Raw genomic sequence first — 22,263 nt, forward strand, 5'->3', positions numbered from 1 at the left:
CCGTGGCACAGGGCAGGGGGGGCTACACAGCTGGTGCTGTAGAGTCATGAGACATAGCACATGGATTCTCAACTTCTAGAAATCAGTTAATGAAAAGGTTGTAATAAAAAATTAAATACTGTAACTTATTGGGAAGTTAGCTCACTAACTGCTCATCTACAACAAAATTTTGAAGACTCCCTCCAAAACCACTGGGATTTGAACAAGATGACCTCCAGAGGCTCTTTTCAATCTAAATTACTCCACATCTCAGCATATCCTTGAAATGCCATCCTGATTTAAAAAAAAAAAAGTCTAATGAATTAACACACTAGAAATCTCAAGTGCTCAAATTTGATCAAAAGTTTTGCTATGTTTTGAAATTACTCAGCTATCCAAAGAAAAAAAATTAATATTACTGGCAATTTTAAAAATAGATATAAATGGAATAATTGCTCTCAAATCAGCACAACTTTTACTGAAGTTACACTAAAGGACAGATGATAAATAAAAGACTACATCTACTACACTTCTCTTCAATAAGAGTTGCGGTCAATATTTAATCATCCATAACCTTTTACTACTGACAGCTTACCTTGCTGCCCCTGAAGTCCACAAGTATTTTGAATATGACCAATTGTTCCAAGGAGGACATCATAAATACTGACCACTCCATCATTGTTGTAATTAAATACATTGCTCAATTACCATTAGTTGAGAGGATTAAAGAGAAACTCAGAACTTGGAAGAACTACCTTAGGTAGTTAACAGCACTTCACAATTCATGTGTTAACTCATTTTAGGGCACAACATGTAAAAACTAACTATAATGAGCTTTTGAAGACATTACAGCATGATTATGAAAGTCATTCCCTTTGAATGCAAGGGACAGCAATGCAATGTCTTTCCATCTCAAAAAACACTCAGATTGGTTTCCTCATACAGCATGTGACAAGTTCTGCAACTGTACAAAGTGTTACAGGTTTTTTTCACATCTTAAGCTTCAACATTCAGTGAAAGACAATGAACATCCTGTCATTAGTTTCTATTCCTACCCTTAAAAATACGACTGCTCCCAATGTACACAAGCCTCATACACATTTGTTTGTGACAAAGAAGGTATATACCACTTTGTGGCTATTGTTACCTGCACCTTTTTCTTAACCAGGTTGAGAGCATCTCCTTTATACCTTCCCTTCTCTTTCACTCCTCCTTCCTTTCTGTGTCAATGCTTTAACTCCCCCAGGACAGGTTTTAGTAATTCTTTCACTGTCAGATCAGGCTCTGTGCTACAGCCCTCGCTGTTCATCCTGCAGATCCAATCAGGTTTGGCACAAGCGGCTCCTCCCTTTGGGAATGTGCGACCAACTGTGTATATATAGATCTTTCTGTGTCCCACATAATCTAGATTTATTAAGGTAACAGACATTTCTAGAATCTCCTTGATTCAGTACAAAAGTCCTAAACATACTTCCACATAACTACCTTTTACTTTTAAGGATTGTCTTTTAAGTGATTTACTTTTAAGTGAAGTGTCACTCCCACTGGTGAGCTTGATGCATCTTTATCCACATATAAGACAATGTTGATGGCAGATACAATAGTACATAAAAATGTTAAATCCAGGCTTTATACGTCAAGTTGTTAATGATTAGCGTAAGGCTTTAGAAAAACTATTTGCTTGAACAGATATCTAAAGTCTAATCTCAAAAACACTATGGCTTGCACACATGCTTAGCCACAATTGTAATTAGACATCCCCACTTAGCCTTCTCTTCCTGTTTCCCTATACAGGGACTCGCTGGGGAATCTGTTTATCCAAACGAACCTGACAAAGTACATTCCCAATGCCAGAGACAGGCTCACTGTTCTGTCACGTTGTATCAGCACAAAACACTGAGAAATTTCCATGGCCCAATTATGCTTCATTAAACTAAGCCCATATTCTGTGTGTCAGGGAAAGAGATATTGAACCATCTTAGCCTTGTTTCCCAAAGGATAAAAAAAAAAAATCACTTCCTTAAACAGAAAAAAAAGTTTTACTTGGAAATCTGTGCAGGAGTGCCACAGGTGTTAGTCAACTCTCAAGCAGATGCTAAAGTACTGCTTTGCCTCACTTTCCCAACTGAGTAGTAAACGTAAAACAGCCTGCAGCCAGGCCTTTAAAAAGGCAGTGCCATAGTTATGAAGTGTGCCACATCAACTATGCAGGAAAAGAAAATAAGACCCTTGGCCTCCTACTCGGGGAGTTTGCTCTGAAAGAGTCGCTAGCAGCAGTGCATCATCTCTTTGCAGCAAAGGCAAAAAGCACCAACAAGTATGTGCAGAAGACAAGGCTGCTTTCATACAGGTAATATAGCCAGTAAATTTTCTATTAAACAGAACAGTATTTGAGATAAAAGCTATAAGCAAGTAATAAAATTCCTTTCTAAATCTATAGAGCAAAAGTCTAAAGATTTTTGGGTTAGACCACTGACAACCATTCAACTTTCTAGCATACTGTCCTTGTGGCTGCACAATCATTTCCTACATCCAGTCCTTTATAGCCAGAGAAAGATGGAAACGAGACTTTGCATTGTTAAATTCCACAAGCTCAAATTCAGGAACTCCAGCATGCTGCTTTATTGCTCATCTGTTCTAAGCACTACAACAGAGAAAGATCAGCGCAAGATCAAAATACGCTGCAAGCAGAGGAAAGACAAGGGACCAGAGCAAATTAACTAAGCAGGGAATCATGACATGGATGTCGGAACATGTTCAGGCTGTATTCACACATTATGTTCTGACTGAACACGTTATCCTCTCCGCTACCTGCTACAAGTACCCAGCCACATTCCACCTTCCAATCTACCAACTCAATTGCTCAGGTTATCATACCCTAATCCATTTAAAATCAAGCGAGTTAGCTCAAGCACAGACTTACCAGGGGAGGGAACTTAAGGGGATATATTGCACTCACACTCATTAGCCCATCTCCCACTCTATAGAGAGCAGCAAGAAAGATAGAGGCTAACTTGACAGAAGGATGAAGAAGGCTAAAGCCTCTTCCCAGAGCTTTAACAAGCCAAGGCAGCCCTGCTGCCTCTGCAGCTGCAAAGACACCTTGTTGCTAGGGCAGGCTGGTGCCCTGGAGCTGCAATGCAGAGCCCTGTCTCTGGCAGGCTGAGCTCCAAGGAGCACTCCCAGCTCTCATCACAATGCACGCTGAGGGTGAGGGATTCAGTTCTCTGGTTTGCATCACTGGTGTAACTTCCCATGGATTAATCAGTTTAAGAAGGTCTTGGTCCGTTTTGACTGAAACTGCTTAGGTGAAACTCCTGTGAGCTTCTGAGCCAGCAAGCTTGCTGGGCAGTGATCTCCAGCAAAGAGGTAGCCATAAGCAGGTGGGGTTAGTGCTGAAAGAGGACGTGGTTACAGAGCCTCAGTGAAGTCAAGAGTTGGAAGAGAAAGACATCCAAGTCTGAAATACTAAGCTGTGAATTAAAGCATAAGGGGGGAATGGAAAGAAGCAAATACCAAAACCAGGCAGAATAGAAAAAAATTGCTAGAAGTTAAGATTGCAGAAAATGCAGTTAAGTTGCATCGTTAATGCAACATCTGTCAAAGTAATCACTGCCAACACCTTAGAGTTAAAAAAAAAAAAATCTTTCTAATGCTCTGTTCATTTTTTGGTCAATTGAAAGAAAAACAATTGCCATTTCAGTAAGTACCAAATATGGATCACTTGCAAAGACAATGGTGAAGCTGATTCAGAAGGAAAAAAGTATTCCTTCCTAGAAAAACCATGAAAGTAAGAAAGGTTTCAGAAACAAGTATTGTGATAGAAGTATTTAAGCCAGTAAACTTGATAACTTCAAGTAGGTTGGATATTTGCCGAAGTATCTTGCATTAAAAGAAAAAAAGTTACTACACAGACCTAGACACTAGAATTTGTTGGGAGAAAAGGAAGAAGGAAATCACAAAAGGGATGGGGGAAGATGGGCACCATTATCAGACAGTCCTTTCCAGTCCCCAGGGATTTCAGTCCCCGAGTCTTAAACACACAGCAGATACCAGCATTAAAATACTGAACTGAGACAAGTCTATAACTAGATTACATCAGGAAGTTTGTACTTTGCAAGAGTGACAATAGTCTCTCTAATTGTGCTCAAAAATGTCTTTGCAAATGAAGATAAGGAGTATCTAGTTAGCTTCCTGAGGTCAGTCACACAGTTGTTAAGAAGGCTCCCAACCTTTTATAAACAATCACACTCCTGGTAGCTATTCTTTGCCCTTAGTTCCCAGCCCAGAGGTGAGCTTTTGCAGGCCACAACCCATCACCCCATCAACTCTCCATGTCCTATCTTGAACATACTGCTGTATTTCAGCAGCTGCCAGCTGGTGGTCTCAGAATTTTGGGTACCTCTAGTAACGTGTACATACACTTGTCAGCTAAAGACAGAGATCGAAATCTTCGCAGACAACTTAAGGTAAAGGTTTTTGGTTTTAGAAGCTATATAACATAAAGGGAGAGAGGTGAAACATTCAAAAGGAAAAAGAAAAATGCTAAAACTGGGAAACAAAGAAAGAAGGAAGTAAACATGCTGAAAGGAAGGGGCACAGAAAACATGAGACCTTATTTTAGGAGCACAGAGGTATGAATATACCATGTTGCATTAAAACTTATTTCTTTATGAAGAAAGGACATAGTCACCTCAGTAATAAAAAAGCCCAAGAAAACACCTCTCCCTACACCAAAGAAAGTGAATTTAAGATGTAAAAGCATTTAATAAATTGGAATCAAACCAGCAGAGGCTGTTGTCCATTTTGGAGCAAAACCTACGTAAAAAGATATTCAGAACATTTCATTAGCATTTTATTGAATGAATGGTGCCCAATACATTTAGTTATCTTGAACTCTGCAAAACAGGATTCAACAAAAACCTGTGCCATTTCTATTGTGATAGTACCCACAGGCTCTAAGATAAACCAAACTTTGCAAGCACACAGTACTCTGAAGTACTTCCAATTCAAAAGGATGTAAAACTTAAGTGGGCAGCATTAAGCTTTGTCACTTCTCATTTCACTTAAATTTCCAGTTTTCAACAGATGCAGCATTCTAAAGCAACTATTTAGTAACAAACGTGATCTTAAATGCATTAGAATTTCAGTAAATATATGAATATTTTTAAGAGCTGTAGAAATCTTGTCATGCAATACCCAAGAGCTATATGCTGGTTGTGGTTCCAAGCCACTTTCAGCTGTTGTCAGTATAACATACTCATCTTAAGATTGCTAAGTATTAAAGGTAACCAAATCAGACAGCTGTGTTTGCTCTCCCTTTCCCCACATGTGGTCTTTTGAACTAGGAACAGTCAGTATTGCATTCCCCATTGTTAGTGACAGCTATCTGACCTTTCAAACAAAGGCAAAGCAATCGGAGTAAGGAAAAGAACTCTGCTCAATATTGGAGCTTCAGATTAATCAGAATTATTCAGAGAACCTAGTGATTTCCTCACTAAAATAAGTATACTAGTTAGGCAGTAAGCATCCCTACGTGGGAAAGACAACCTGCTGCTAAAAATCAAAGCACCGCAAGTCCCTTTATGCTCTAGAACCAACTTAAAAAGTGTGGCTCATTTAATTTAACAGTCAAACTGGTCCCATCTTCATTAGCAAATACTGTTTTCAATAGCTATCAATAAGTATGGCAGGGACTTGTTTTAATCATGAATCTCAGCAGGAGGCCCATTTTGAAGGTGTTTGTTCCTTCAATGGTACAAGTAAAATCAACACAGAAAACCACTGGAAAGAGTACTGAGATTGCAATTTAATTTCTATTTCTTTGAAGTTTATTAGTGTGCTTTGAAGAATTGTCTTTGAAATATGAAAAAGCAAATTCCTATTTTTTAAAACTTCTGAATATCTGAGAAAGCTATAAAATTGACAAACATGTAATCAAACTAACATGGAGTTGGAGAAATAGACACTTAGATATGAATTAGAAAAACTACATACCAAATGAAGCCTGGTTTCAACCAACATTGCCAATACAGACATCCAAGCATCAGTGAATAAATTAAAACATCCAATAATTTTCCCAGTTGCTCACAACACGAAGTTTTCCATAGATCTACATTTTTATAGATACCCTGAATTCATCTTGGCATAACAACCTACCTCTGTGTGTCTTGAATGAAGTGCATTGTATTCTTTCTTGAGTTCTGCCTCCCTTTCCTCAAGTCTGCTAACTGGAAGAAGAAAAATTGGAAAAGGAATTAAAATTAAATTCAGAGTTCTAGTAAATGAGACTGTGACTTGCCTACAACTAGGCAATCAGATCAGAGATGAGAGTATTCTTAGTAGTGAATAGCAAAGAGTAAGATAAAAAGTATGTCGGTTCTTGCGTTTTTAAACTCTCAACACTTGAGCTTCCCAAGTACATCATCAGCAGTACAATCTTGCGACTTGCAGTCCTCGTAAAAAGCTCAAGTACTATTTTCCCTAGCTGATTGCTAGTCCAACGAGAGGGCATTTTTATGTTCAAGGACAGCTTACTGCTCGCACCAATCCAGATTGTTTCACAGGTGCACATGGAAAACATAGGAAGAGACAGAAGCCACGTCACATAGCTAGACTGAATCTCAGATGAGAGCTGTGAGCTCCAGCTAAGGCTCTACATTGGTTTCCCAGAATATAACCACACAATCATAAACAAGGTATTTTTAAAATAGCTTCAAGTCATATGTTGTGGTACAGAAATTAAGACTTCTGCTGGCATTCACTCATATTCCACTGACCATCAAGGCAATAGGTTGAGGGAAAGAAAACATTTGATTATTTCTGTGGGTATTCCAAGAAATTAAAAACACATCTAGCAGATTTAGTAGAACTTTAGACAATAAGTTCATATTAAGAGGAGACGAGCTGGAACAAACTATGCAATTAATTTGCAGAAAAACAAAGAGAATTCAGAACTTTCTTCACACAACTAATTCCTTCCATTCAAACATAAAACATTTTTTGCTGCTTAGATATCAATTCCATCTTTTTGTTCAGGTATTTTTGAGCATGATATTTATGTGATATAAGCATGTGTCTCAAGTTCTGTAGCTGAGCTTCTCTTATTCCACTTGCCATGTTTAAATATCCCTGGGAAACTTCAAATTTATAGTTACTCATATCCAGAGACTCATTGCCAAACAGACATTATCTGAAGACAAATGCCAGCATCTTCTCTGCCATTCGCACATTTTCATATTGCCAACTGGGTCTCCTGAAAATTAATTCTCAATATACTATTTCTTTTTGCTCCATATAGCTGTATTTCGCCACAGTATTTTATTCTAAGTACGTTTCAATCAAAAAAGTCTTTGCCAGAGTCAAATGCTGGAACCAAAAATACATAATTGTCTGCTCACTCAAATCTGTGTAAACATTCTTAGCTCCTAATCTAATCTTGCTCTTATAAGAACATTAAGTTCCTTGACACAACCTTTTGCGCTCCACCTATAAATATCTGACCAAAAGTATTAAATCAAATTTTATTTATACTAACTCAAGATTGAAGACTTTCATTTCTGCACTGTTATCAGATCAAACAAGAGTTCTTGCGTCAAACAGCAGTAAGTGATGTACAAGTGTTTACAGCACAACATATAAAAATGTATTTTACAGCACATTACATACATAAATACGTATTTTTGAGATGCAATGCAAGACAATATCTAATGAATGGAAGATTTTAATTTATTATTTTTAGGCAACAGATGTTTTAAGCCTCCTCATACGTTTAAAGGGAGGTTATATGGAAGCTTGCGGCAAGTGCCTACAGAAACAAGTGTCAGAATTTATAGTTACAAAGTGTGACATGACAAACCAAATTTTATCCACTATCTTAGAACGACCAATATTCTAGTGAGAAGTTCATTATATTTTATAACATTTGACCATCAGAGACATCCTAGCAGTAACCAGTCGGCAGCTACAAGGCAGAGCTCAGCAGCTTTAGCTACCCATACCCTGTCCAGCAATGGCTGCGCTCACTTGTGAATCCACCATCTCTGGGCTTTGCATCACAGATCCCAGCGTCTCTCCCTTCCCTGCAGACCAAGGGCCTGGTAACCCTTCTGCTATGCTAGACCTGCTTTAGGACAGGCAAAGAGCCTGGAAATCAGAAAGCGCAAACTGCATGACTAATTGACTTCGTGTTTTGTGAAACCAGCTCCCTCCCCTAGAAACAGTGTCCAAGCACCGCACAAGAGGCGAGCAGCCCAGCTGCAGCTCCACACCCATGCCACCTCCCTGTGAAACACCACTGCTTCATGCTGGATGGTGAAGTTGCAGTTCAATGCGGCCTCACCAGGAACCTGCAAAGAAACCATGGTGATGCACCCCACTATTGTTCGGTATGCTTGTGTCTAGACAGCGCAGCCAACGCTGGCTCCTAGAGATTAATTTTATCTGGTGGATGCTGGGAAAAGTACTTGACACAGCACATTTAATGAAAATGAACGCCACATTGGGTGTTACAAACACCCTTCTTTCTTCATTGCTGTCCATAACCTACCTTCATGAAATCCACAAACGCGTTTCCCACAGTTATGGATATAACAAACACTTCCACAATGGTTGAGGTTCTGCAACAAAGCACACCATTTTCTCCTTCTATGGCCCAATTTCAAACAGTTCCTTAAATCCAGTCATAGAAGACAAAGGTACATAGATACAGGTACTGCATAGTCAAGGAGGATATCTTCATTAAATCTGATAATTATTTTTGTTACATACAAAGGTTTAAAAGATGAAGGCCCTAGAAGATGATGTAATTGACATTCAGCATTTTCTTCTGGAAGTCATTTCCAGCTATGTAACACATTACAGTCCTACAGCTGGAAGTTTCAGTCATAAGCAGATGTACACTAAGTTTATATACCCTCAACAGACATCACATTAACAGTCCTCAAAACAGACTTTTCCAATACCAGCAGGATGATACACAACACTGGAAATCTATTCTACCCAAAACACGCCTCCCATCACAGATAAGATCTTGACAAAACAACCAACCAATAGAACATACTTCCCTTTTCCAATTAAACACTGTGGAAGAGATCAGATATTCCCTGAGGATCAGAGATCGCTATGGACTTGAACACAGAAGATACTTGAACCTAGTGAAGAGCAGCCAGAAAAAATTTGAGGAAGGCCACCGGATTCTGGCCCCAAAACCCTGAAGAAACTTATTAAGTCACTATTAAAGTAACAGGAAACTAAATAGGAGAAAAAAAAAAAATGCCTTCCACTGGCACCCAGAAGTACATTTAAAACCTAATTGTTACCAGTTCCATTCTAGTCCACCAGTGCACAAAAGAGTGGAAGTCTGGCACCACCCTGATAACATCCCTCCAAGAGGAACGGAGCTGGGCGCTGGCACCGCCTGGCACACGCTGGGTCTGCAAAGTGGCAACCAGACATGGTTCCCATCAATTTGACTTTTAAGTAACAATAAAAAAGCTCCTTTGATATTTCAGTCTGAAACTTTTTTCTGCTAAGATGTCAAATTCTTAATGGGTAGATGATAAAATCAGTTTGATGATATACATCCTAAAAGCAAAATATCCCTTGTCTCTGTTTTAAGATGTCTTTACGAAACCATTATATCCTTGTTACATCATGGACGATATTACATTGCAAGTTTACATTGTGCAAGATATTACATGTGCAAAATATAATACACATCTACAAAGTTTCTCTACTCATGCTTGCAAGTCTACATGGAAAAATTTTAAAAGTCTTTTAGCATCATAAGTATGAGCATAAAATGCAAGTATTCTAGTATTTTTAGGCTGATGAGAAAGCATCCCACTGGAACAACACCACAAACTCACACCCAAGGTCTACCTGCAACCTTCTCCAGCACTGTCAATATCCTAACACATTCAATGACCTGAAGTACCAATCCTAATCAAAGTTCTCTCAAATCAAACCAATCAAGCCTAAAAACGGGAGATTAAATATTATAGCAAACTAGAGAGAAGCCTCTGGAGTTTCTGTCTCCTGACAGCGTTACGAAGAATTAGGCAGCAAAGCTGCCCACCCTGCCTGTTCAAAAATCAGAGCTTACCTCCCAAGTCTGATGGCTTTTACCAAGTTTGGGACACCCTCCATCTGTATGTTGTCCTCTGCCTCAAACTGCTGATAAGCCTGAGGGGGAGAAAGAGAAACAGTCCTGCTAGAACGCCAAATCCAACCAGTACGATGCCTTCAAAAGGAATTACAAATTCCTGCTACACAAGCCAGGACAGAGATCCAGCTCATTAACCAGCCTTTCCTAGCACTAAGACTATCTGAAGGCTCTCCTTGGACAGCTTTCATCCATCTCCATTCTTAGAAGCAGGTCCCATACCAAAGTGAAGATACAGATCAAGCATAATCAATCCCATGATCCATTAGGACCTTATGACCTATTAAGTAGTTGCTAAAGAGCACACACATCAACCATGGATTGAAACAGGGACTGAAGCTATCAAACAAGTATTTAACCTGAAAGCAATAAGACCTGGAAATAAGCAGCACAGAAAGCAGATCTGTAAAACAAGTGAAAAATTCAAGTCTTTGGCAAGACCGACATCTTCAAGTAGCTCTTACCACTGTGAAGTATAGGTCTAATTCTTAGTTTAAGAAGTAGGACACTTCCCAGTACAAAGATAATTTAGCTGTTGAGAATGCTCTGTGGAGAGCAAATATCAACACATACAGCTGCATGGTCTTATCCCTGACACTTCTAGACTGTTCAAGTATCCACTATGTCTCAGACCCACAAAATGACTGTAAATTTATCACCACAAACCCGACATAAATCTTAAAAAAAAAAAAATCTCCTTAAATGGTCTGCTACAACCGTTTAATATAAAGACAACCATATGCCAGGATATCCCTCACAAACATTGACATTCAAATGAACAGGGATATATACAAGCCAACTTCTACCCAAAATCAAGTTAAAAATCATTTGGATCTAGTACCAACTTCTCGCCTAGTCTCTGGCCAAAATAGTGTTTCACTGAGAAAAGTTTTGATTGACTGACTGTTTTCAAAACAGTGAGATGCTTCATTTATACATTTGGCTATTGAAGCAAGTAACTTTGAGAAAATCCAACATGAAGTCAGCATGAATACAGAAGCTACAGCAGACTAGATTTGTTTTTAAAGCCAGATAACCAGCGACAACTCAGGAATGTAAGATTCTAAAAGACATTTAAAGCCTTTTTCTTCATTGCTGCAACATTTACAGCAATGGAATTATTATAACAATCAAACTCCAGCACCTAAACCACTAGCACAATACTCCCTTAATTTAAAAAAGTACACGAGCAGTTAATTATATGCCAGTGGATTTCAACCTCCTCTCACCACTTTTGTTCAGGTATATTAATAGATGAGTTTAAAGCAGGCCAATCACTGCTCTAATTTTCTACTCCATTTTCTTTTAGCCTCCAGTCCTGCAGCATGACTCGGTGCAGTCTCCTGAGCTGACTGTACCCTCTGCTCCATCTAGTGGACTACTGATTCCCACGCCACCACACAGAAACAGCAGGTACTCTTGTAACTCCACAACATAAGGCAGCCACGAAAGTAACTGAGAAATGCTTTAGTCAGAAACAAAGCCTTCCTTTCCCGTACACTTTGATGCTCACACTTCTCCTTACAGAAAGATTCTTCAAGTTTAGTAAGTGATACCTGAGGCACAGTGTAGGGAAGGGCAGTGGGGAAACCTGCCTTGTACAGAAACCAATGTAGATGAGAAAAAAGGGGCAAACAGCTCCAAATTTTTTAATCAAGAAATTCAATAAGTCAGGCTGTTCTATTCCTTCTTTGTTGGAAATAAGGTTAATTCTGCTGTTCCCGGTCTTTGAAAAACATGTAGGAACCATCCAGCCCCCCCACCGACCAAACCTTAACTTTTCAACTTCTTTCAAGGATCTATTGAAAAGCTTTCTTGTATTCCTTAGAGTAAAACACTACAATTGAGCCATACCTTCTAGTATAGCATTACTGACAGATGTATTTCATACTAGTTTAGTTATTCACATCATCACGTGCGCAGATACACAAGTCAAAAGTCAAATCTCAAAACAATGTTAAGCTTCACAGCTGAAAGCTTGTATCAGTCTCCTTGTTAACTAGACAGGTCTGTGTTAAATTGCTGCTGCAGCTCTATGCAGGTATATCTCAGAGTACTGGATGCCTTCAGATTATACATCAAGAGGTTGTCTACCTGGGTGTACATTATAGTAATGCTGGTATCTGGAGAGCTCAGATGGAAATAAAATACCAAATAACATCTGCAGAAGATTCACAACAGAACCTGGTCTTGCATTTTCTCTTGAAGCCAGTGAAAGCCATAGTTCTGTTTAGCTTCTGAGGAAAACAAATCTGCATGCTTTTAGGTCAGCTGCCAAAACGTTTGTCTCATATCCCAAATAAAACCTACAGCAAGCAATATCAATTGCTGCACCATGTCACCTGATGTGGGAAATAAAATCATCCCAACAGTTGCGTCACAACATTTGCAGCTCTGAAGACCAAGAGCTGTTTCTTGGTTTGTTTGTTTGGTTTTTTAACATATGTAGTTTTCCTCAAATATAATCTAACTTGAGCATAAATTACAAAGCTAAGGTTTGATAAACTTATGAGGTGTGGAAATATATCTGTGCCTCGGTTGTCCTGTCAAATGCAGTATGATACCTTGGTTGTACTTTAGCACTAAGGCAGATCCAGAAAAGGAACCAAATCTTTCAATTCCCACAGCCTCTATCAGAAAGCACTTCAACCATGCAGACATGGTGTTTTTCAGATTCTCTCGTAAATAAGTTACTCTGAGAATGATTCCTCCAGACCAAAGCTGTTCCATTCCTGTAGTAAGTCAAAATACACTATAGTAATTTTTTGCTCCAAGAAATTTCATTAACTTACAGCCTGTAATACATAAAAATAACAGGCGTTCCCAAAACCGGAGGCAAGGAAGGGAAATAAATTAAACCTTTGTAGCACCCACAGAATTCAGTGGCACATCACGCGAGCACCGAAAGGCACTTACCCATTTGGTAACTGGAGACCGAAGTATGCAAAGCAGTATCACGTGCCCTCACAGAGCGTTGCTGGACAAGCAAGCTGCGTATTGCTATTACAAGTTTTTAACAGCTCCAAGTGCCTAGTTTTCCAGATTCAGGGTTGAAATTTGAAGCATTCTAATGCTGCAAACTAATTACAAGCAGAGCTAGTGGTCTCACCACAGCAAAGACTTGAAATAATGTGAAAGATATATTCAAGCTCTTGTAAGAAATGTTTAAGATTGTATCAAAGACTGGTGTCTGCCTCAGACACACCACTGAAGTGGAAGGGAAAGAGAAGAGAAGAATTTAACTGTTAAACTTTTATTTTTTGAAAACCTGGCATTTCCATGCTTAGTGCACCTCCACGATATTCAGATGTGCCCTCTGCTGTCAAGAAAAAAAAAAAATCCATGAAAGTCTAGTCAAGAAAAGCAATGGATGTCATCTATCTGGACTTCTGTAAAGCCTTTGACACGGTCCCCCACAACATCCTTCTCTCTAAATTGGAGAGATACAGATTTGATGGGTGGACTGCTCAGTGCATGAGGAATTGGTTGGATGGTCGCATGCAGAGGGTAGGGGTCAACGGCTCAATGTCCAGATGGAGATCAGTGACAAGTGCTGTCCCTCAGGGGTGCAGACTGGGACCAGTGCTGTTCAATATGTTCATCAATGACACTGACAGTGGGATCGAGTGCACCCTCAGCAAGTTTGCAGATGACACCAAGCCGAGTGGTGCAGTTGACACGCCTGAAGGACGGGACGTCATCCAGAGGGACCTGGGCAAGCTGGAGAAGTGGGCCCGTGTGAACCTCATGAGGCTCAACAAGGCCAAGCGCAGGGTCCTCCCACCTGGGTCGGGGCAATCCTCAGTTCCAATTCAGGCTGGGGGATGCTGTGATCGACAGCAGCCCTGCCAAAAAGGACTTGGGGGTACTGATGGACGAGCCGACAATGCGCGCTCGCAGCCCAGAAGGCCAACCGTATCCTGGGCCGCATCAAAAGAAGCGCAGCCAGCAGGTCGAGGGAGGTGATTCTGCCCCTCTACTCTGCTCTGGTGAGACCTCACCTGGAGTACTGCGTCCAGCTCTGGAGCCCTCAGCGCAAGAAGGACATGGAGCTGTTGGAGCGGGTCCAGAGGAGGGCCACGAAGACGATCCGAGGGCTGGAGCACCTCTCCTACGAGGACAGGCTGAGAGAGATGGGGTGGTTCAGCCTGAAGAGAAGGCTGCGGGGAGACCTTCTAGCAGCCTTCCAGTACTTAAAGGGGGCCTACAGGAAAGATGGGGACAGACTTTTTAGCAAGGCCTGTTGTGACAGGGCAAGGAGTCATGGTTTCAAACTAAGGGAGGGCAGATTTAGACTGGATTTAAGACAGACATTTTTTACAATGAGGGTGGTGAGGCACCGGAACAAGTTGCCCAGAGAGGCAGTGGAGGCCCCATCCCTGGAAACATTCAAGGTCAGGGTGGATGGGGCTCTGAGCAACCTGATCTAGTTAAAGATGTCCCTGCTCTTGCAGGGGGGTTGACTAGATGACCTGTAAAGGTCCCTTCCAATCCAAAGCATTCTATGAGTCTAAGTCATAAAACCAAAAAAGAGACCTTTGCTCACACTCAGTAAAAGCTTGCTAAAGACCGACAGCAAGAGCTTCTAAAAACTCTGCCTGCACCAACATCATCCCTAGACAAATCTCCAGGAACTTTGTGATATTTAACTTGCTTTAACTTCCACAAGCCACAGGCGCCTGAGAGCACTGGCGCTGTGTTTCCTCCGTTCCCTGCACAGATAATGCTGACAGGCACCACACACCAATGCGAGGGCAGAGGCAAACCACGGAAAATTAGAGAAGAGCAGGAGTGCAAAATGAGACAAGGAGAGGGATCGCGGGCTAAAGAGCCACACCACTGCAGCACATTTCCGCACTCAAATAGAAGTCGCAAATCCTTATGCCTCCGCTCTCCTTTAAGCAGTTGTACGGTTTACCAAAATATCCCAGGATGCAACACGTTGCACCATTTTTTGGCAGCAAACTTGACTTAGGCAACCACCACAACCCACCAAATACCAGGACCGAATGCTATATATCATGCAAGAGTGGTAATTCAACATGCATCTGCCCCCGCCATTCAGGATTTCATCATCTACTGTGGCTCACAGTCCTCTCAGCAGTGCCACCAGGTCATGCCGTCATCTCTCCCTCTTTCCATTTCCTCCTATGAAAGAGCAGAGTATGGTACTTCACTCATCTAGGAGGTAGCTGACAGCAACTGTTTAAATTTGTAATGTAGGGAAAAAAAAGTCAGTGAACCACAGGACTTCATAACTGGTTGACACAAAATAAGCTTCTTATTTCTCTTCCTTAATTTCAAACGGCACATTTATTCCAACCCAGCTGGTTGAATATGTGGCTATGAATGTAATCCCACTTGACAAATTTAAGTGCAAATTTAACCATGATCACCAAGACTGCAAAAACAAGTACTTACAATGCAGGACATAATGAAACTAGATTCTTGAGCAATTTTAACTGGCACGCATGTTTAAGCACATACAATCATGCTGAATCTTACCATGTAACTTAGAGCTGCCCTCTCCCAGGGCTAACTAGTCCTCACTAAATGCTCAGGATGGACTGTGTTGAAGGGAACGAGTGGAAACATTTTAATGGACAAAACGTATTCTCACACACCTTGCTTATTTGAGGAAAAATGCATATAGCACAGAAGTACTCAACAAGAACCAAAAAGTCTTGTAGTTAAAGTACTACATGGGATCACATCTTAGCTGTTTTATATTCTAAACTATTAGTCATACCATAAACTGATGTAGCTATCTCAGACTCTGACAGAAAAAAGCAAAGTCAGGTTTTATTTGCTTACTTGCTCTGCGGCAGGCATTTGCAATTCCCATTATCAATAACACTACCACTATTTTGAATGTTGATGTGGTGACAGTTGGCAATACCACAGGCTAATTTAAATGCACAGACAGTAGTATAGGAAGTAGAAGAGAAAAAGAATTCTAGCTATAACACTTGTAGCTGCATCCAGTGAATTCAAGTGACACATTGGTATCTTTGGTATCATAGGACATACAAATAGCCTTGCCTATAAAACAGAAAACAAGATAATGCAGTAGAGTTGGACTACTTCAAGAATATGTACACTAGTATGGTTTTCACACCCTAGAAATTGAGATCACTAAAAACAGTTCACTTGCATAATATTCATTAGGTGTTCAACAATTGTGTTTATGTCCCCTTTGATCTTGCTCTGCATCAGCAGCATGTCAAATCTTCGTAACAGTCTTTCATGTTGTCCCAGACAAGTTATCAACCCAAATCATAAGCAAAACTCAATGTTAACACAGCTCTATTGCTTCTCCAAAGTTACATTTTTGCTATCACGAAAGGTTTTTCCCAAATAAAAAGATTTTGGAACTGTTTAAAAGTCAACGTTCTTACACCAGAACTTTATGCTGTTATGATAAATGTTTCAACAACATTATTTCTTACAAAAAAAGTAGTTCTAGCCAACACTCAGTGGTGCTACTGGAACAATTGAGTTTCTCACACAAACACTTTCGTTAATATGATATACACACAATGTAATTAAAAGCTTAAAATCATGTATATATTTTTGAAGGCTTAATATTCAAGGCAAAAAAGAATGTCACACAAACAGATTCATAGAACAATATATACTGATGTACATAATGCCATTTTATAAGTGCAGTTTCTATATAGAAACCCTGGATATATTGTCACATACATTGCCAGTAATCCAAATTATTTTTCTGTTTTGTGCAGCTAATTTGTACTTTTTATTGTATTAACAGAAGAAGTAATGGCATATATGACATGATGCAATCTTGATGCCATAATCCTGTTGTCAGAGTATAGGGTTTCCCATTAACAAGTTGTTTGGGCTGTGGGCTTAGAGCACAGGCGTTCTGGAAACAGTGTCCTTTGTTACCAAAGCAGACCACTCAACTCTAGTTCCAATGTTTTCTTTTCCCCTCTTCTGCTGCTTTTAAACACACACACATTTCCATTCACAAGAATCATAGCATTTCTGATACAAGTCTCTACAATATGCTTTACGATTATCCATTTTAGCTTGACTTGATCTATAAAAATACACTCCTGGAAATCAATCATCCTGGGTTTCACTAGAAAAGACTGCTTGAAGTGTTCCTCCATCACTGTCTGTACAGAATCCAAGAATATTTTAACTGCAATGGACCTGAAGAAGTACATGCCTTTAACATTTGCCAACAGCATTCTAAACCATTCAAAATTCAGAAAGATTCAGGTCTGCATGCCACCTATGTTAATCTTAACACTAGTGCACTAATACTTCTACCCTGCTATAGACTCACCCATGCCACTGAAAATTAAACTTTACAGGAAGATTATTATACCCGAAGTTGAAAGAGAGAGCTACAACTTCTTGCGTTATGGGCAGGAAAGGGGGTAGCCAAGTAGAAATAAAGGAAGAAAGAATAGTGAAAAGAAGCTATTTTGACAACTGGCACTCTGCTTTCAGAAACTGATCTTATCTCAACCTTATCAGGCTTGATACAGTTTCACTTTACATTTCTGCACAGCCCAGCAATAAAAGCTGTATATTAATTGATAGACATGCTAGTCTTATGTCAATAGAAGTTAGCTTAGAAGCTTGGTAAAATGTTCACATTAATTCCTATTGATCATTATTTCTACACTGTGCTAAAAAGGTTAAATGAAAACAAAAATCATAACCTCCATTGCATGTTTAACAGACTCACAACAAAAACAAATTAATCCATCATTAGTAGCATAGGTTTTTATCTTCAATTTAAGACTGCGGGGTGGGGGAGATGAAATGAGAAGAGAAGATTTCTGTGGCGTTGAGTATTTTTTTTTCCTCTACCCTTTACCCAACTAGAAGTAGAAAAACTGGTGATCGAGTTTCATTCAATGACTATGTACCTGCATAAGAAGCAGTCCAGCAGAATGTCTAAGCTACAATATATTCACATTGTAACTTTCAGTATTTCAGGAAAACTAATCATTGTTATCTTTTTCCAAAACTTACACAAGTTCTCATAAATTACACAGAACATCTCTAAAAGTGGAAGTGTTCTTCCTTAACTCTTTTCCTGTAAAAACTAAATCCTCACAGAAATAAATAATTCAGCAAAAATTATACAAAAGCTAATGAGAACTGGCATCAATGGTATTCTCATCCCAGTAGTGCTTCTAAACCCAATGATTACATTTATTTTTAGCACAGACAACAGTTTAATGGGAAGAAAATTAGCTTATGATCACTAACAAAGGAATAAGTTCTAAATATCTCCTGAAAAAATTGCTAAACATTAAAATAGCATGCTCTAAAAGGGAAACAAAACAAGTAGGATACCAGAAGAATCAGATTACGAGTCACAAGCTTGTATCTAATTTGTTTGCCTTAATTCTAAGGAAAACAAACTTGCACAAGAGTTAAACCTAGTTATCTGTCAAAATACAGGAATCAGATAGTACAGATATGTAGCATATGTATTATCATTTTACAGGACAAAATTTAAAATGCACTAATATCACTTAAAGGGAGTGCAATATATTTTACTTACTTTGATCAGCATAGTTTTTTGCTTTTAGTTCAAGCTGTCGAGTTTGTGATTCTAATGCTTCCACTCTGGTCTGTAAGTCTTTTTTCTCTTGTTCTTGAGAATCTTCAAATTCAATGAATTTCTAAACAAAAAAAATGAAGTTAGACTCAACAATTAATTACAGATTTTTTTTTTTAAAGCCTGAGCAAAGTTCTTTCTCCAAAGAGAAGGAACAGGTACACAGTCATTCCTGGATTTGTTTTTGAAAAGACTTCCACTTCAAGCACCATGTAAGAAACAATACAGCAGCCCTTCACAGCAAGGAAGGGTGCAAGCAGGTTTCCAAAACAACAGATCTACAGCCCACATTTAAACTTGAAGGACACTAACTATTTTAGTCCAGTGTCCATCAGTCAAGCATCCCACCTAGGCTGCTCTGCGTAATCACTATCAACTAAGTGCCAACTACTTCAGAGAAGCCTGCTTGGGACCAACATAAATATGAATTATTTAATTCTTTCCTAACTTCACACACTTGCCTGCCAACACTGCATATGAATACAGAGTCTTGGTATCCTTAGATTTGACTGAACATCGGTGAAGCGTATCTTCACCTGTAAGCCACAAAGGTACAGACACTGCAGTAGGGACATGACAGCAATAGCGCCAAGCAAAATTACATGCTATCTTTTCATTCCTACCCAATTTCTGTTATCATTTCATAGGTTACAAAGTGTTCACAGTCTTCATCAAATACTTAATAACCATCTCCTACAATCCTACAACTGCACAGAAAACTATTTACGGGCATCCTGCAATTGTGCTGATCACCATCTGCTATCTTGGTTTACCAACTTCGTGTCTCACAGTATTCTGGAATTCACTGATGCATATATCAGTGTGTACATTTTATAACATTAAAGTTACCAATTCATCATTATAGCAGTTTTTAAAGCATATTTTTTGCTATTTATTTTAACCAAAAACTTAAGAAATTCAGTGTGTACTGGTAGCACAAAGAATACTTCTAATAGCCAAAGATGTCTTAGGTCATGTAGTAGTCTCTATTCTGCATTGCAAAGAGAAGGCAAGGCCACGAACACAAGTTGCGCAGAAGGCTCATCATACAGGGAGGAAAAGCATACCAGAAGCCTTTGCAGAAAAAACCCAAACATCCAAGACAGCTGAAGGGTCAGAAAGCAAGCTGCAGCTGGGTACTACATGGAAGCAAAGAGACAGAGGAGGCAGCAACTTAAAAATAGTAATGTTATAGGTGATTTAAATATAATTTTTTCCTAGGTATTCCTAGGAAAACTTAGTGGGAAAAATACTTCAAATGCTCACACATCAACTTTTAATAAGCTACTACTAAGTTTTAGCCAATGTGTCTTACAGCTTTTACAGAAGCAGAAACTTGTAACCCTATGAAAAGAGCTTCAGTTTAACAGCGTCATCAGAAGTTTTGCTTAAAAATTACTTCAGATGTAGAAATGCATCAAAATCTACGAAGTGGAACAAGAGTTCCTTTCAGACAAGCTCTCCACAGCTATCACAGGACTAGGCATGGTATTCATATGACTGTGCTTGAATCTAAATCATGAAACAATTGAGAAAGAGCTGACACTAGCCCAGGTAGCACTGCTTTGGGTTCTGCAATTTAAAATTAGTTCTTCCCCCGCTTCAAAAAGACAGATGTGCAAAAAAGTCTTTCTACCCCCTCAAGACAAAGTTTGGGAATATTAATTTGTCAACGTAATACTGAAAAACTCAAACTTTAAACTTGTTTCATCTCTCCTTTGTAGTAAATGATACAAGAATTTTGCTCCTTTTATATTAAAGATTCAAGTCATGTCTGGCTTATTCTTAGCAGACTCCCTTTTAAAAAAGGGCCTCAAAGTTTGACACACATTTAGCACTGGGGCTAAAGACCAACGTGGTTTGTCAAATTAAACATGGGAAAACATGAAAGAAGAATTGTAGAACTGTAACATCTTTGTTTAGTTGCTTCTCTGACGATTTCTAGAAGTCAGATGTGTCTCATAACTTGCAAAAGGCCAGTGACAATTATACATTTGAACAAACAGCCGTTCAAAGCCATCAATGTCATTGTTACTCATGAACTAAAGATAGATATAATTTTATATTTCCTCTCAAGTTCTTCAATTGCAACTATTAAAAGCAGTTTGGTATTAAAGTTAAATGGTTTGGTTATTTTCCACTAGTTTACCTCCATTTTGTTAAAGTTTGAATTTAAATTACATCTCCTCAAAGTATTTTTATAATTAGAGCTGGGCAACTTCCCCCCCCCTGCCGAAGACTGTACCTGATCAAATCACGGATTGAGTACTTTAGACTTTGAATGTTTCTATTTGGTTTCACCTCTCCTTCCAGTGACAGTATTAACACAGGCAGAGCCCCAGGAGATTGATCATCTCATCCTGACTAAGCCTGCATGACTATGATGGAAGGACTAGTCAGATAAACCAAAACAGCAGCCAAGGATAGGCTGAGCACCCATACTAAAAGACTTCTTTTAAATTTACATTGACAATACACTCAAATATTGCACATCATCTGCATTGTTTACAGTAAATGCAGCAACATATGCAGGAATACGTTACCCACTCAGTATATGGATACTAGCCATTCTCTTATTTCAACCCAAGCTACTGGTTACACAAAACACCAAGGCAGACGTAAAAAAGTTATCTAGCTTTCCTCATTTTAAGAGACATCCTGTCTAGGCCACAAAGCCATATCTTACAACTCCAACAAGAAGTGAGGGGTTTTTGGCTTTTTTTTTTTTTTAGAAGAACAAGCTAAAGGACACCAACATGTCCTTAAAACAATCAATCAGATCGAATACCATGGGATTACAGAAGATATGGCTAGAACGGTCCTTAAAAGGTCATCTTGTTTCAAGGCTCTGGTGCTCAGTGTTGATGTCTGGATCTTAATTTTGATTAGGATATAATGAGGTGTAAGTACAGGATATGATGCACCCCTCCTCCTGCATGTGCCTACTGCTGAAATCCAAGCCTGTGATACCTTCAGAAACTATGTTTGGCAACTCCCATTTAATCCTTCCCATTTTCTCCAGGCAGTATCAACTATGTCATTTCAGACAGGCATTTGTCTAACCTGTTCTTAAAGAATTCCAATATAAAGCATGAAAAAGTACTTCACAAATAAGATTCAGAAGTCTTTATGTAATCAATTTTAAATCTACTTAAAGTTTACAGCAATAACAATTGCAATAAATATGAACTCAGACTACACAATGGAACAGCACAGCATACGCATTTGGAGCTCCCTCTCATGCATATAACCATTTAATCACTTAGTAATACAGTACTAGCCAAATGAAACATTTTTTCCTACGTTTATGTCATCTTCGGTTTCCTTATATTTTAACTTGTTTTCCCGTCACACGATCCAGGTGCAATACTAAGCATATCTGATGCCAGGGTTCCACCTGCTTGGCAGTCTTTATTACCCTGTGACATGTACTTCAGTAACTTTTATTGCGATGATGCCAGCTTTTCAGCCAATGGCATGTTCTTCCTGGAGTAGGTAGAGAAAATGAACT

General features: G+C 39.2%; 2 protein-coding genes across 3 annotated transcripts in view; one reads left to right on the top strand and one right to left on the bottom strand.

Moving 5' to 3' along the window:
• LOC142417888 (nucleoside diphosphate kinase-like) overlaps positions 1-22,263 on the top strand; it is a 180,616-nt gene that overhangs the window by 146,191 nt on the left and 12,162 nt on the right. The window lies entirely within an intron of this gene.
• Positions 1-22,263, bottom strand: part of SPAG9 (sperm associated antigen 9) — a 68,437-nt gene that overhangs the window by 42,611 nt on the left and 3,563 nt on the right. For both annotated transcript variants that reach the window (XM_075519184.1, XM_075519183.1), the window contains exons 2-3: positions 18,696-18,816; positions 6,139-6,209 (exon numbers count right to left, since the gene is read on the bottom strand). In XM_075519184.1, the coding sequence (XP_075375299.1) occupies positions 6,139-6,209; positions 18,696-18,816 (192 nt within the window). The remainder of the gene's footprint in view (positions 1-6,138; positions 6,210-18,695; positions 18,817-22,263) is intronic.

Source organism: Mycteria americana, chromosome 16, assembly GCF_035582795.1.
Source record: "Mycteria americana isolate JAX WOST 10 ecotype Jacksonville Zoo and Gardens chromosome 16, USCA_MyAme_1.0, whole genome shotgun sequence".
NCBI lineage: Eukaryota > Metazoa > Chordata > Aves > Ciconiiformes > Ciconiidae > Mycteria > Mycteria americana.